This window comes from Chinchilla lanigera, unplaced genomic scaffold (genome assembly GCF_000276665.1).
Source record: "Chinchilla lanigera isolate Chin_1 unplaced genomic scaffold, ChiLan1.0 scaffold00005, whole genome shotgun sequence".
Classification (NCBI taxonomy): Eukaryota; Metazoa; Chordata; class Mammalia; order Rodentia; family Chinchillidae; genus Chinchilla; species Chinchilla lanigera.
Window position 1 is genome coordinate 7,115,017 of NW_004955406.1, and position 17,363 is coordinate 7,132,379.

The 17,363-nt window shown below is 36.6% G+C and overlaps 1 protein-coding gene across 4 annotated transcripts in view; it reads right to left on the reverse strand.

Moving 5' to 3' along the window:
* The window catches only part of Akt3 (v-akt murine thymoma viral oncogene homolog 3), a 255,797-nt gene that overhangs the window by 207,141 nt on the left and 31,293 nt on the right, over positions 1–17,363 (reverse strand). Inside the window, exons 1-2 of one of the 4 annotated variants that reach the window (XM_005374758.2) lie at positions 12,186–12,396; positions 5,047–5,108 (exon numbers count right to left, since the gene is read on the reverse strand). The exons of 1 other annotated variant lie outside the window; for it this stretch is intronic. In XM_005374758.2, coding sequence (XP_005374815.1) covers positions 5,047–5,108; positions 12,186–12,337 — 214 coding nt within the window. In that variant the 5' untranslated portion in view covers positions 12,338–12,396. Of the gene's footprint in view, positions 1–5,046; positions 5,109–12,185; positions 12,397–17,363 lie in introns of those variants that run through there. 2 more of the 4 variants (XM_013520333.1, XM_005374759.2) reach the window with 2 other exon arrangements.

Consider the following 17,363-nt stretch of genomic DNA (forward strand, 5'->3'; position numbering starts at 1 on the left):
TAGTCAATATTATTAAATGACACTGTACTCGGTAAACTGAGTAAACCTTAAGACCAATGAACATGGTGAAAGGCTTTTATCATGTTAAATCCTAGGTAATCATAAGTATAAAGGTGAGTATAAAGACTAATGATATATGGACCAAACACTTTATAACATCCATTTTATTGTTTATAAGCACAGAGTATTTATTAGAAAAAATGGATGCAAATAAAACTATAAATGAATGCAAGTACTCAATTACAGGAATAGATAACACTTTAAATAATCTTTTTTCATAAAAAACATTTCCAAGTTTAAAAACCAATAATATTACATTTTCTAAATATCATTTGGAGATTTAAAACAATGAAATGATACAATGGCTGAGATCTGCTTCAATATAATCCATGGGGTAAGGGAGTGGGTAGATAATAAATAAGAACCTCCATGAGCTGAGAAGTTTTGAAGATGGTGATGATCACATGGGCGGGGTTATAATGCTTTCTCTTCCTTTGTACCTGTTCAAATTTCTTTCTTTCTTAATATTTTATAAGCTAACAGCAAACAAACAGACATCTGAACCTTTCCAAAATTTTTACACAATCAATAATATTGATATATATTTATAAAGTCAGTAATTTTTACAAGCTTTTGAAATTAACCTCAAATTCTCCAAAGAAATAAAGCAGTAAAATTTCCACAGACTGAAAGGCTGGAAACTTGGCTTATAAAGTATATAAACAGATAAGGAGAACAAAAAAAGTCTAGTATAGACAGAATATACAATTTAGTTCTGGTTTCACAAAAAAATTTTAATTTAAGTTGACGTAGTCTAAAACTTAAAATTTTATAGAATCTAATCATAAAATATAAATGCTGTCTGCCCTGGAAGAGGTTAAGATACATATTTTTTATAATACATATTATTATATTGCTTTGGATCTCTACAAAAGGCCTTTGACAATCTAGGATGAGCTTATACCATTGAGAGCTGAAATTAACTTTAAGGTGTTAATAAAACTTGATGTATTTTTCCATTTCCTTGCCTCTATGCTACCACTTTCACTTGAGTTAACTCCAATTCATTCTTCAAATCTCTGCTTAAATTCCTATTTCAAGAATCTGTCCCCCAGTCCAACCCAGTAGTAGAGTAAAATGTTACCCTGCATCCTCCCACTCAAATTTTGCTATCTTTATTACAAGACATTCAAAGCTGAGTGGGCGGCACATGCCTGTAATCCCAGCATTCGGGTGGCTGAGGCAGGAGGATTACCATGAGTTCAAGGCCAGCCTGGGCTACACAGCAAGACCCTGTCTCAAAAACACAAAACAAAATAAGCCATTCATTTTTAGTTGAGTTTCACACGTCCTTTTTGAGGTTGAGATATGATTCACATACCACAAAAATCCCATTTTAGAGACTATAAACCCCAATTTTTAAGATAGTCACAAGATGATGCACCTATCACCATTAATTTCACATGCCTTATCACCTTAAAAAAAATCCCCATTAGCAGTTATTCCACATTCCTTACTCCCCTCAGCCTCTGGAAAACATTAAACAACTATTTTTCCCTACATTTGGATATTCCGTATTCATGAAATCATATAATGTGTGGCCTTTTGTGTATAAATTTCCACTTAGCATAAGGGCTCCAAATTATGTATTATAATATGCCTGTACTTCATTCCTTTTCTATCTGACTTATTATTTTATGGACATACCATATTTTGCTCATTCACTAAACAGCTGATTAGACATCAGGGTTATTGTGGACCACTGTGAATATTCATGTGAGAAGTTTTGTATATAAACATACAATTTCAATTCTCTTGGGTCTATACCTAAGTATAGAACTGATGAGTGACATATCCTCATATTTTTTTGTGAAAATGGCAAATAATTTCCCAAAGTGGTATATAATTTTATGATTTCTGCAGTGCTGTATATATATCAATTCTTTCTCTTTTTTTTCAGTGCTCTATATACTACCAACATTTTGTCTAGCCATCACTTCACAACCATTAGGATGTCTTAGCCATCCTAATGGTTGTGAAGTCATGTGATATCTCACATGACTTTGATTTGCATTTCTCTGATGGCTAGTGATACCGAAAATTTTTATTTACTACTGGCTATTTATGTAGTCTTTTTTGAAGATATCATCTATTCAGAACTTTTGCCCACTTCAAACTGGACTATCTTTTTTTTATTAATTTACTTTAAAAATTAAAGAAGGAAAGCGTATTAACAAACAGATATCCATTTACAAAACAGCATCAGAACAATACAAGCAATACTGAATTATAGACAAAGTGGTAGGAAATTAACAATGGTTGTTGTATTACTATTGTATTGCTATCTTCAAAGTGGTTTCTCAAGAAAACAAAGAGACGTGCGAGACTGATCAAATAAGTAATCATTAACTGTTCCTTTCAGTAAAGTGACAGAAGTCAGTAGTACAACTATGTTAGCTATCCTGTATATGCACATACATAAGTAATTTCCCCTTCTTTCTCTTTTCCCTCATCCCAGTTGCTCTTTACTTTTGAGCAGTTTCCTTTAGTTTCACAATGTATCATACCTCCTAGTTTTTATTCACTCTTTCAGGTTCTCACACTAGTGAGACAATACGTTGCTTACATATGGAGGTCTGGTTTATTTCACTTATAAGTATGGTCTCTAGTTGTGACCTGTAAAAGCCTTGAGTTTATCTTCCTTTATAACTGAGTAATATTCCATTATATAAAAGTAGCACTTTTTTTTTATCCATTCCTCAGCGGATGGACGTTCAGGTTGCTTCCACAATTTAGCAATTACAAATTGTGCTGCTACGAACATGGATGCACATGATATTGCTGTGATATGATGTCTTCAGATCTTCTGAGAAAATACCCAGCAGGGGAACAGCTGGGTTGAATGGGACCTCTAGATCTAGTTTGCTGAGGAATATCCAAACTTTTTTCCACAGTGGTTTTACCAGTCTGCATTCCCAGCAGTTCAGAGTTCCTATTTCTCCACAGCCTCACCAGCATTTGTTATTGGTTGATTTCTTAATGCTAGCCACTCTTATCTGGGTGAGATGAAATCTCAATGTTTTAACTTGATTTCTCAAATGACTAATGATGTTATATTTGTCTTGTTGAATTAAAATTTTTAATATACTCTGGGTACTACACCCTTATCAGATACATGATCTTCCAATATTTTGTCATTTGCAGGTATTTTTTTTCACTTTAATGACAGCGCCTTTTAACAAACTAAATTTTTAATTTTGATGAAATTATTTTATTTTTCACTGGCTTCTTGTGCTTTTGATGTTAAATTTAACAAACAATTGCCCTATCCAAGCTTGCAAAGATTTACCGTATATTTGTGTCTCTGTTTTATAATTTTAACTCTTACAGCTAAGTCCCAGATCCATTTTAATTGTTGTATATAGTGTTAAGACAGAGACCCCAATTCATTCTTTTGCATATGGAAACCCACTTGATCCCAATTCATTCTTTTGTGTATGGAAAACCATAAGTATTTGTTGAAAAGACTATTCTTCCCCACTGAATAATGGTCTTACTCTTGTCCAAAACCAATCACCCACAGATGTGTACAAGCTGATTTCAGGATTCTCAATTCTATTCCACTGATCTATATCAAGCTTGCATGTCTCTTTTAGATTGTAGCTAGCACAGGACATGAAATATGTGAAGCCTGCAATAAAAATTCATTAAGTAACCAACCCTGTCAATAATAAAGTGACAGAATTTGTGAACTGAGAAAAAGGCCTTAGAGAGCATCCTAACTAATCATTTATTTCCCCAGTACCTAACAAATGAGGAAACTGAGGCCAGAAAGAAGTTAACTGATGAGCTCAATGGCAAAGAACAAATTAATGACAGTCCAAAATAGGACCAGAACTTGGGTCTCCTAATCTCAAGGCAGGCTCTGTATCAAGCTGTTTCTCAAGTAAATTGAACATTTGCTGTGTGACCATGAGAATCTGCCCATGTAGAACACAGAGGCAGACATGTAAAGTGTTTACATCACAATGGGAGCATTCATAACTGCCACTAACCAAAAAGCCTCACAACCAAAACAAGCTAGAAAATAACTTTCCACAAAGCCAAATTCCCTCCAAACAACTGTCTTCTACTTCATCTGCAGATTACTGTAAATGGAAGGAACCATTTGTGTGACTGTAAAAAAGGATGATCACAAAGAAACTGGAAAACCATCTCTCTAGGGACATACTGAGGAACTTCTGGGAGTATGTAAAGACACTGTTGTGTGTACTGGGTATGGGTAAAACCATAGAATTTTAAAAAGACTATGAAATAATGATATAGTAGTAAAGGAGTCTGAAATCTCATTTGAAAATGTGCCTCCATGAGGGAGTCACTTCATTTTTCTGTGCCTCCTTCAGTTCATGTTTTATAAAACATGACTAAGAGTGTCAATGTCACAATCTCACTTTGAGAATCACATAAAAATGTGTGAAGAGCCTAGCACAGACAGCCAGGTATTATAATAGGAATGTTAATTCTCTTCCTACTTGGTTGTGATATGAAGGGCAGACTCAAAACACTCTCTTCTCTAAAAAGTATCTCCCCAACAGATGTTGGGTGTTTGAATTTTACCATCAGAAAATTCTGTTTAGATTTTGAAAAGCCTCAACTCAATGTAAAATAATCCATCAACATTAAAGTGTATCTATTAATTTTTAAGATAACTTAGCAAGATCTGAAAGTACTAAAGACCTCTTTTGATAGTAATAAAACAGGGAAAGAACTATGGACCATTACTACCCCATGAGGAAAATGATGCTATGTTTTGGCTTTCCCAAAATACCCAGCTATGTGAAATGTGATAAAATAATAGCACAGATAACCAACGTTAAGTATGCCAAAATAAAATTTATTTTTAAATACCTCAAAACCATTATATTACTACAGCCTCAAGACAATGTAATATCTAAACTTACACTTCACATTTTATTCCTATTATTATTAGGAGCAAATACTATCACTTATTTTCCCAAGTACTACTCCAAATTCTCAGTCACTCACCCGCCCGCCATCTTATGAATCCTGTGCTTCCTCTCCGCCTGTGGGCTCCACCAAAGAGGGCTCTATAAAGTAAACGTGGAGACAATTACTGCCAAAAGTGAAAGAACAGAAGTTCTTAATAGTTCCAGAAAGCTTAATAAAATCAGACCTTGATTCACTAACTTAGAGAAAAAAAAGTCTAAACTCAAAAACTACAGAATAGGGATAGATTAAATATGTTTATGGTGTAAAACATATGCAACAGAACTTTTCAAAAATCAGCAAAATATATTTAGTATTATTTATAGATAAAAGATTTAGTGGCAATTTCATTCCCCAAGCTCACAGAAAAGTCCATCCTATCATAAAAATAAAGAAGAATATAAAAATTTGGAAAAAAAATTAAAAGCTTCATCTTAAAGGTGGCACATGAAGAATATTAAAGCTTCTGTTTTCTTGGCATAGTTAGGAGACATCTGTGAACCAGATACTTGCACCTGTTTTCTTCCCTAATACTACAGTGAAGAAATTATCACACGACAGCATGCTCACAACCTAACCTTTCCTCCTACATTTCCTTTCTTAATCTTATCACATACTCTCCATCAAAGGAACAATTCTCCCTCAATATCCACAAATAAAATTTATGCCAACTTAAAGTAATAATAAATATCACCTTTTATGATACTGATACAGTACTGACTGAATGCTTTTCCATAAATTAATTGTAATAACTGCAGTGGACTGAAGGCTTCATTCCCTCAAAAATTCCTATGTTGAAGGCCTAACCCCTGGTGTAATATATTTGGAAATAAGGCCTCTGGGAGAGGGTTATGGTTAGCTGAGGTCATGGTGATGGAGCCACTGAGATGGATTAGACCCTTACAAGGAGACCCATGAAAGCTTTCTTCACACACTCTCCACAGCCCCACCACACTAGTACCCTAATTTCAAACAACCAGACTCCAGAACTGTGAGAAAATAAATTTCTGTTGTTTAAACCACCCTGACAATGATGCTTTATTATGACATCCTGAATAGACTAATACAGATAGATGAAATATTTCCCCATTTTACAGATGAAAAAATTATAGCTTAGGCTATGTAACCTGGCAGTACAGCCAGGATTTAAACCTAACTTTTAACCAATACTATTCCACTAATGTCTCTTACAAGACTGAGTGCTTAACATGCATCACCAACTTTGCTAACTGCAAAAAAAGAAAATAAAGTTGCCTCTAAGGAACTCATACACCCAATTATATAATATACACAAACTTTTAAATTGTCAAAGAATGAGCTCCTTGAAGCAAGGAACCCAAGAAATCTTACTAAAATAAACAGAAAAGCTACCAAACAATAATACAATGTGACAAATGTTATGAGAATGGGCCTAAGAAAGTAGAACACACACACTTGTGGGGGTGGTTAGGGCAAGGACTGTAAGGCAGGTAGAGTATGAAAGCTTACAAAGGAAATAAATGCAAGGCAGACAGAACAGAATACAGTCAATGATCTTTGGAAGGAATTTATCAGACTGCTGCCAGAAATAACTGAACTGTAAACTGCCTTTTCAAAGGTGCATGGAATCTCACTGAGACAACTATATGGTGAAGGAACTATAGTGCAAACATGCAATTTGAAACTGTGGTTGGATGAAATTCACTATATAAGTTACCTTCAGAGGCTCCCATCTCGTATGTTCTTCTTTTTCAAAGGACCCTTCATAAAGCAAGAAAGTAGTGTAATAATCTTGCACAGATATAATCACATTAATTCTTTATTCAAAAACATTCAATAGCCCTATTCTGTCTGCGATATTTAAACTCCTTAGAGTAGAATGCTACATCTCTCACAATCTGCCTGTTTTCCTTTCCTCCCTAATTCACCTCAAGTCACAAGTCCTCCATGCTAAAGTTACCCCAGATTATTAGCTGCTTTTAAACAGTCCCTGCCTGTTACAGTATTTCCATCTGGCTGTGGGCCCATCTTCAAGACTTACGGCAAAGACGTCCTAAGAAAGTATAATCTTGCCTACTAGTTAACTTAGTACACTGTATCTTAAGTTAGTTGCACTCCTGCACATCTGTTACACACTTAATTGAATAGGAATGCACACCTGTAATCCCAGCACTCAGGAGGCTAAGGCAGGAGGACTGAGTTCAAGGACAGCCTGAGCTACACATCAAGTTCAAACCCAGCCTGGATTACAGAGTGAGAGCCAATCTCAAAAAGCAAGCAAGCAAACAAACAAAAACTATGAACTATTTGAGAGAAGCTAGGCAGAAATATCAAAGAAAATAGATTAAAGCAAATCTATGAGTGTCTGGGTACAATAAAGAATCATTACAATGCAGCACAATAAGAGCAATGATAGGCAAATACGTAAGAGTATGAGGAGATAATCACCTAACTCAGCCTTGCAGAGGTTCAGCACAGCTTCCCAGAGATGACACAAACATGAATATTGCCAGGCACGGTGGCAAATGCCTGTAACCCTAGCACTCAGGACACTGAGGGAAGAGGATCTCCAGGAGTTCAAGGCCAACCTGAACTACATAGCAAGATCCTGTCTCAAAAATCTCAAAAAAAATAAATAAATAAATAAATGAAAATGATATACATGAAACATACAAAAATATCAACAGTGTGGTGAATTCAGTGTTACAGAAAGTACAGTATAAGGCTGGGGTAGCAGAGTATGATCCTAACAAAACAGACTCTGGTTTTATATACTATATTAAGAATATTATACTACAGGCCAATGACTTGGAACTACAAAGTATGAATGTGTGCTGTGTCAAAACTACTTTCACATCAAACTGAAAGTCATTTTTAAAACTGAATAAAACAGCTAGTATATTCAAGCATCAAAAATCAAACATTAAAAAGATCTTTTGGCAACAAGAATACCAAGTCAAATGTGAAAAACAAAAAGGGTAAGACTGCCTTAGAGAGATAAAGATTTGTTGTAAAATGGTATGGGCATAAGAATGAAAAAATAATGGATGTCTAGCTCAGTGATGCTTGTCTGTACTCCCTGCACTTTGTAAGGCTGAGGCAAGAGGACCACAAGTTTATGCCCACCTTGGGCAACTTAAAAGGGATTCAACAAGACCTTGTATCAAAATTAAAAATTAAAAGGGTTGGGGATATAGAAACTAGATGGTGTGCAAATAGGAAAGGAAGGGGAGGAGAGGGGCGGGCAGAGGAGAGAAGGGGAGAGGAGAAGAGGAGAAGGGAAGAGAAGAGGTGAAGAGAGGGGAGCAGAGAGGGGGAGGAGAAGGAAGAGAAAGGGAGGGGGAGGGTTGGAAGGGAAGAGGGATGGAGGGAAAGAGAGAGTAAGGGAGAGGGAGCAGGAGTTGCCCACTGGATTCAAAGTTCACAACAAAAGAGGGAGGGAGGGAGGGAAGAAGAGAGGATAGATGGATAGATGGACAGATGGATAGATAGATGGATATGAATGGATAAACGAATGAATGAAAAACTTGTTCTTTTCTCACTGTCCTGAAATTAAGACAAGGGACCAGCAGTTTCAGTGTCTGGTAAGGGCACATTTCTCACAGGTGGCATCCTCTTGTCATCTAGCAGAGACATACAGAGACCCTAAAACAAATCTACATATAAATAATACTATACGGCGATTCAGGTTATTCAATAAATAAAATTTGGAAGCTGGGCATGGTGGTGCACCCCTGTAATCCCAGCACTCAGGAGGCTGAGGTAGGAGGATCATTGTGAGTTCGAGGCCAGCCTGGGCTAAAAGTGAGTTCAAAACAAGCCTGAACTACATAGTGAAATCCTATCTCAAAAAGACAAATAAAATAAAATAGAGTTTGGACAATTATTACACTTTGGATATTTTATAAGAAAATAAAGAAGATTCTTGTAGTCAGCTTCCGGGATGTCCTCCAATGATCTTCACAGTATTAGGTCTTCATCCCCAGCTCCTGGGTTCCTGGCAGCAAGCTCCAGGAACATATTTTATGATGGTATTTTGGTCTTAGTCCCTGGTTCTTAAATACAATAGCTTCCAAGGATGCTTAGAATCTCCAGAATGAAGTCTTTTGTAGTCTAGTGAGATGACTAGTGGATGGATAGCTTCAAATAAGAGGCTGGTGGCCAGAGAGACGGAAGCATGATTATTACAGTTAGAACTTTCAGCACCACCTCTCTCCCACCCTGTGTGGAAAGGAGAGGGGTTGTAAGCTGAGTTCATCTTTAAGGGCCAGGGATTTGATCTATCATGCTTACATAGAAAAATCTTAGGGGAGCCTCCAGGTTGGTTAAGACATCCACATGCTGGAGGGGCAGCACTCTCTTAACTCTACAGGACAGAACCTTTTGGAACTCACCCTAGTCTTCAACTAGCTGTTCATCTGAATTCATTATATTCTTTATAGTAAACTGACACATGCACATAAGGTGTTTTCCTGGGTACTATGAGTCATTCTAGCACACTACTGAGCCTGAGGAGGAAGTGATGGCCAGTTGATAGCCAATAAGTTAAAGTATGGGAGGCCCAGATTTCCAACAGGCATCTGAAGGGAAAGGGAGACAGTTTCATGGGACTGAGACCTTAATCTGTGGAATCTGCACTAATTTTGAGTGGTGTCTGAATTCAACTGAACTGTAGGTCATCCAGTTGATGTTCAGAGAGCTGAAAAACTGGTTGGTATAGAAGGAAAACCCATCTTTTTAGTATCAGAATTGCTCTGTGCATAGAAATGGTATCTAGCACCTATGAGCTGGGCTGAAGAACAGTGTGACAGTTTCCGCTTATTCTCTTAGAACACTGACTGTGGAAGCCAGCCTCCACATCACAGGACAATCAAGTAGCCCTAGTACAAGGCCATAGGAGAAACTGAAGCTTCCTGCAAACAACAGTCAGCCTCTACTTGCCAGTCATGTGAGTGAGCCATCCTTAAAAGCAAATCCTTCAGCAACTTGAACCCTGATACAATGTCAGCCCTTTCTGACATCTTGACTACAACCTCGCCAAAGACCGGGACCAGAAACATCCAACCACATGCTGCCACATCCCTGACCCACAAAAACAGAGAGGAATAAGAACTGATTTTTGTTTTCATCAAATAGGTATGGTGGTCATTTGCTGTGTGGCAATGCAGAACTAATAAAGTGATTGTCATTATAACTTTACTGTGGAGAAAAAAGTTCTTAAATATGACCCCAGAAGCAAAACTTTAAAAGACAGGTAAATGTGTCTATAATTAGGACAAAAAAGGTTGGTACAATGAGAGCATAAATAAAACAAAAAAGCCTCAAAAAAAATGTACCATTCAATAATATGATTAATATCCAAAACACCTTTATTAAGAGACATCACCTACTACAAAAAAGGGGGTAAAGTTGGGAGACAATGACAGAAAAAGAAATTTATGAGAGAAATGAAATAGAAATAAACCTAAAAAAGAGTAAGAAATCCTACCAGTAACCAAAGAAATGTAAATTCAAAATATAAATACTCTCTTTGACATATCAAGAGTGAAAAAGGTTTATATGAAAAAGAATAATGGCAAAGGCAAAGGCATGGAGAAATAACAATTCTCATAAGTTGCTGGTGGAAGTCAACTGAAAAGGATCACTTTATGAAGCAATATCCAAAATCCAGTAAAGGTACAGGACAGGTACACTCTGTTACTTGGAAATTTCCTACTCACAATAATATATATGAGGAATATACAGAAACATTCACTGGATTATTGCTTATAGTGGGGGAAAACTATCACCATGTAAAGGGTTTTCAACAGAATAGTTAAGTAGAGCGGTTTACACATGGAATACCACACAACAGTGAAAATGAAGAACACCACGTATCAACACTAAAACATTTTGAGAACATATTATTAAAAATACACTGATGCGGGGCTGGGGATTTAGCTCAGCGGCACAGTGCCTGCCTGGCAAGCGTGAGGTCCTGAGTTCGATTCCTGGTACCAGAGAAAAATCAAAACAAACAGAAAAAAAATACACTGATGACTGCAGAAGATATATGCATTTATGCTAAGTCTGAAAATATTCCAGTTCCATGGCTCTGTTTTTATATATACATTTATACATAAGAAATTTCAATAATAAAAATTTATGTATGAATGCATGGGCATGATAAACCCTGAAGGAGGTACACTTCTGAGTAAGTACAGAAAAAGGACAGAGACTTAAGATTAGACAGTAAAGCATAAATTCCGTATTTATCTTGATTTTAAAAACATCTGATGGTAAAATATAACAAAGCTAGAAAACTGGAACATGGGCATTCATTTTATTATTCTGCATATTCTTCTGACTGCTTTAATATTGTATAACAAAAATATTTTCAAACAAAAGTAGGATGTTGGTAAAAACTATGGAAAAAAATGGGCAACATGGTGCAGATGAGAGAACAAAAAAGCAAACTTTAGAACAGATCGAGTGCTCAAAGACTGAGAAGCAATCTGCTGAGAAGTAAGTAACGAAAAGTCCTTCAAGAACCTTAGAAAAGAGAGCATCAGGAAAGTGTAGCCAGAGATATAGCTCAGCGGCATAAGCGCTTGCCTGGCAAGCCTGAGATCATGAGTTCAATTCCCTGAGTTCAATTCCCGGTACCAAAAAATAAATAAATAAATAAATAAGCAAAGGAAGTGTGAAAGACCTGACAAGAAAACAAACAAACTCTATTTGACGAACAGACACATACGCCTGGGATGAATCCAGGTCTTAGTGGAACCGCAAACTTATGTAACTAGAGTCCTCTTTAAAAAAGGAATACAAAATTATTAAAATACTAGACCCTAAATATTTAAAATAAGAAAGTAAGCCACAGCAAATCACCAGTTTTTTAAATTGGCACATAAATAAAAAAACACCATAATATTTTCAATAAATAATTCCCAAGCACAACTCTTTCTAAAAACTTTCTTCTACCTATCCTGGCTATATGATATGACTGAAAAATATGGTGAATGTTTAAATTTTTAAAAATTTATTACAGAAAAGACACATTGCCATTGATCCTCATCAAAATAGTTCTCTCATTCAAATACACTTATTCCATCATTCTTGCCATTTTCTGAAGCAGTTCTGGAAGTCCCCTTTCATGAGTGTATTTAGTTGTGCTGTCATGGCTGCCTCTGTGTCCTGAATCAATTCAAAAGGTTTACCTTTTGTAGTCATTCTGGCTTTGCGGAACAGCCCGAAATTGCATGGAGCCAGGTGCAACCAATAATACGGATGAGGATACAACGTAATGAGCTTCCCTTCTGCTGGGTGGCACTTGGCAGCAGCATTCACCAACATTTTGATCACGCTTCATGAAGATACAAAAGAAGACTTCCAGAATTGCTTCACAAAGTAGGAATAACAATGAGATAATTGTGTTTAAAGTGAGGGGGAATATTTAAGGGGCATTAAATGTTCTTTTTCTGTATGACAATGTGTCTTTTACTGTAATATATTTTCAATTTTAAATAGTCACCATATATTTTGATCACCCCCTGTATAGTACTTGACTACCTCTTCATATAACAATTACTATGTATATAATCTCTAACAGAGAGAACAGAGAAAATAATTTGGTCTTCCATTTAGAATGAGACTGAAAATTTGTTTTGGTTTTTTTTTCCCTTGATAGCTTCCAAACACTTGTGTCTCTTGGGTTTCTTCCTGTATCAGCTAGTTGCCATAAAACAAGTTCATAATGCTATGCAACCTCTGGGCCTGCACTTTGATGTAGCAGTGCCAGCTGAGTTGGCAGACTGCACAGCCACAAGTTCCTGGGAGACATGACACCGGTTCAGCTAGCAAGACAAGTATATCAAAGTGAGTACAAATGGTATGAATGTATCCCACTCGTCCTCTCCTCGGGATTCCAAAATAGCCTGTGCCCACTCCAACACAACCTGAAAGGACAGGAGGTAAGGCAGGTAGGAAGTCAAAGTGGAAACTAGTAACCTTACCCAGTTAGGTTCAGATTCAGAAAGGCCCTGTATAAGCAAGAGGCCTTAAGCAGTATTAGCTTCAGGGGAAGTCTAACTCTGTCCAGATCATTCTGAGTGATAATCATCACGAACAATTTGGATTTTTTCTGTTACATGAGACCAAAAACAAGTGGTAGGTTTTAATCGTGGGATCTAAATTGTATTTTATTAAGAACACACTGAGATACACGTTCTTATTAAATGCACGAGGAATGCACCGACCTTAGGCTATCCTTTAAGCCTGTTCCCCAAGGGGTATTCAAGCACAAAGTAGAACAACCTTTTGAAAATTTGGGTTTTTCTCTTTCTTCCATCTCTAGATTTAGAATCCCCAGATGTATACCTCACTTACAGTTCCATCATTTCTCCTCCCTAAAGGATCTCTGCTTGAAAATAAAAGTAATAGAAGTTTATTGTTAGAGTATCAACAGGTAATTAATGTAATAAAGAATAGCAAGACACTCAGTCATTGAGAGTTCTTTTATAGTTTTAGGAGTGGAAGCACTGTTACAGCTGCAGAGCCCCAGTCTCAAAAGTCTAGCCTTTCCATTGGCTCAGGGACAACCTCAGTATCTCTAGTGAACCCTCTCTTTCTCAAACTGGAGACATTTAACTAGAGACACAGTGTTGACAAACAGTTGAGAATTCTGAATCTACCAGGTAAGTACGCAGTAAGCATTTAATAGTAAGGTTTAATAGTAAACCTGCCAAGTTTTGTAGGTGGAGATGGCAAATTTATTGGAAGATTCTGAACCAGAAATGCTGGAGGGGGTGCCAATCCTCAGCCTTTGGAACTTACACCCAGGTCTCCGGCTCTGACTTTGGATTTGTGCTTGACAAGCAACATCACTGAGAGAAGCACAGCACAGCAGCGTCTCACCAGTCACCCTGCTGCTGAAATGCTAAGGGAACTACTGTACCTAGAAAATGAAACTGAAGAAGGCAGAAAAAGAGCTACATATGAATTTGAGAACACACTATAATATACACAGAAGAGCATAATACAGAGAAAATATTTAAGAGGGGGAAAGCAAACACAACCAATAAAGGATCAGGCTATCTGGTAAACCAGGATCCCATGGTGGTGGTTGTAGAAAACTGCCAGCTATCACCTCACCCATAAGTAAGATCTTTGTAGTTAAATAATAAAGGCTATAGGGGCTGGGGATTTAGCTCAGCGGCAAAGCGCCTGCCTGGCAAGCGCAAGGTCGTGAGTTCGGTTCCCGGTACCAGAGAAAAACAAAACAAAACAAAACAAAAAAAATAATAAAGGCTATGACAATGTGGATTTACATATTCAAATTCAAGCACACTACAAAAACTTGTACCATAATGAGACAACTTGTGAGAATCTAAAATAATACAAAAAACTCTGATCTAGGAAAAAAATTTTCAGAAAAAGAAAATAAATACAACACATGTATAGTTTTTAAAATTTAACTAGGTCTACAAAGTCTATTAAAAAAAGCTAGTCTCTAGATCCTCTCTCCAACACATCCTTTTGTGAAAAGCTTTCTTTACTTTATCAGATGACTACTTGTGTGTCTACACCAAGCATGACAGCACACATCTGTAATCCCAGCACTCTGGGAGGCTGACGCGAGAGGACCACAAGTTCAAACCCAACTTGGGCAACTTATGTGTGTCATTATCTCAAAATTAGAAAAAAAAAAAAAAAAAAGGCTGAGGATGTTAGCTTAGTACAAGGCAAGGGAGGGGACAGGACAGAAGAGGAGAGGAGGGGAAGGGTGAAGGGAGAGGAAAGAAAAAGAAAAGGTCTCTTTCCTAATCTAGAACCTTCTATGCTTCCTAACCCCACCATCTCAATGTGATTTTATTCTCATTTTGGTTAGATCACTATTTAAGGCTTATATTACGATTACACAGAATACTTAAGAGCTCCCCAAAGCAGTAGACAATAATTACCTTATTCACATAACATTTTGTTTTCCTTAGAATATATGGTTTCTCATTTACTTAGTTTTCTAAGTATTTATCCGAATGGTAAGTGCCTACCATACATTTATCCCTCATCCACCCCATACTCTCCAGTCTGAGAAAACTCTTTTGAATATATTTATTCCTATAGGTTTCTATCCATTCCCCTTGTCAGAACTAAGGACCATGGGCCAGTTACACAACTACTATCCTAGGCATTGCCCTATTCCCTCCCTTGGGTCTGGATGCTCTTTCTTATCTCCAAAGCTACATCTTCCTTGGTACAGTCCCTTGGTCTGATGCACTACATTCTTCAGCTTCCTGAGGAATGTTTGTGGTAGATGAATTTTTTGAGGCCTTATCTCTAAAAATATTTCTATTCTCAAACTTCATTAACAGTTTGGATAATTTGTATCCAGAATATGGAAGGCACTGCTATTCCACTGCCTCCTGTTTCTACTATTGTTGAGAAGTTTGAATCTGTTACATGTAGATCTAGTTCTTTGTATTCTACCTCAGGAGAATTTCCTACTTTTTTTTAACCAATCTCTCTAAAAATATTGTTCAGTCTTCTTTCTACAGTATATTTATAAAATATTTGGCAAGAATAATATACTTTAGTATAATTTTGTGTTAATCTGCTTTCCATCACTGTAACAAAATATCAGACATAAGAGGGAAGACTTATTTTGGCTCACGGTTTTAGAGGTTTCAGTCCATGGTCAGCTGGCTCCATGTCTTTTAGGCCTGTGGTGACACAAAAACATGGTGACAGGAATGGCAGAGGAAAGCTGTTCACCCTGTAGCAGCCAGGAAGCAAAGAAAAACAGGGAAGATCCAGAGAAGAAGAGGCTGGAAACCAGAAATAGTTCCCAACATTACACTCTCAAGATTCATGCCCTTCAAGAAGGCCTTACCTTTTACCTCCAATAATGCCATCAAATTATGATCAATGGAATAACCCTCAATAAAGTTAAAGCCATGAGGTCCATTCATCTTCCAAATGGCCCACCTCTGAACACATAAGACTTTTTAGGGGACATTTTTATCCAAACCATAACAAATTTATAAATTCTTGTATGGATTCATCCCTTGATAATTTTCTCTGCATAATATTAAAGATCAGGAAACTCCTTAAACCAGCCATATTTAAATTCATTTTACATCGAGTTAACAGGAATCTTTGTAAAAAGATAAAAGGTTTGCTACTGAGGATGATGATGACAGCTAAACTTTACTGAGTAATTACTACATGTCAAGTATTTTACCTGTTATTACTTAAGTCTCACAGATGACAAGATTTGTAATGTGTCCAGGATCACATCTCTGGGAAAGTAATATAGCCAGAATTAGAATCAAGGTTTGTCTGATTCAAGAGTACAACCTTCTAAGCACTCTGACAAACTGCAATGTGTTCACCAAAACCTCTTCCTGGACACATGTTGCCTAGTCTTCCTTGTAGTCAAATATGGTCATTTCATTAAGTTCTGGTCGATAAAATATAGGAAACAGTGTCACAAGTAGCCTTTCCCACTCAAATATCTCCTCCAACTAATCTACAGTTGTTGCCTTTTTGGCTTCATGCAGATAAGCACAAGCACGTGTTGATAAGAACCATTTGCTGAAGATAGTGTTGAGCTTACCAATCAAGAATACTAGTGCTGGACTTCGCTGAGCAAAAAATAAAACTTAAGCTATACAATCCATCGACATTTGGAGGTTACCACAGTCAACCTCAATACCATATTGCCTCAATAAATACAAAAGGTTGGAGTACATAAATCAGGTATATTAACTATCATGACATATGATCAGTACCAAGATAATGGTGTGAAGTTGTATTTACAAAGGAAAGCTATGTGCTCAGAGAAAAACTTTGAGGTAGCTTGAATCTGAGTTCCATCTCTCATATCTATTAATCTCATTTCAAATACTAATTCAATCAAAAACCTAAGGACCCCATCTTACCTTTAAAGGATTAAGAAGCAGACAGATTCTGCAGCAAATACTGGAGTTTTAAAATAACAATGACAGACACAGGTTAGATAAGAATATTAGATTAGTCCAATGTTTCTAAAACATGTTCCATGACATGTTAATTATGCTGTTCTTAAACATGCTACTGCTATTTTATCTCTACCCTCCATTTCCCTCGGACCCTATCTCACAAGTCTTATAAGAAAAAAAAATAGCATGATATAATCCCTTTTTGGAATTTCAAAATGTAAGCTTTTTAGAATTCTAAGCTAAAGAAAACTGAGTATTAACAAAACTTCCAGTTTTCTTTAGTTCAAGTATTTCCCGAACTTAGTCAAAGATAATAATCTATTTTTTAAGAAGCCTACCTATTAATGATATACACTTTCTGAAACAGTACACAATAAGTTACTTGAGGATAAGGAAAATTCCTTATTACTCTTTGTA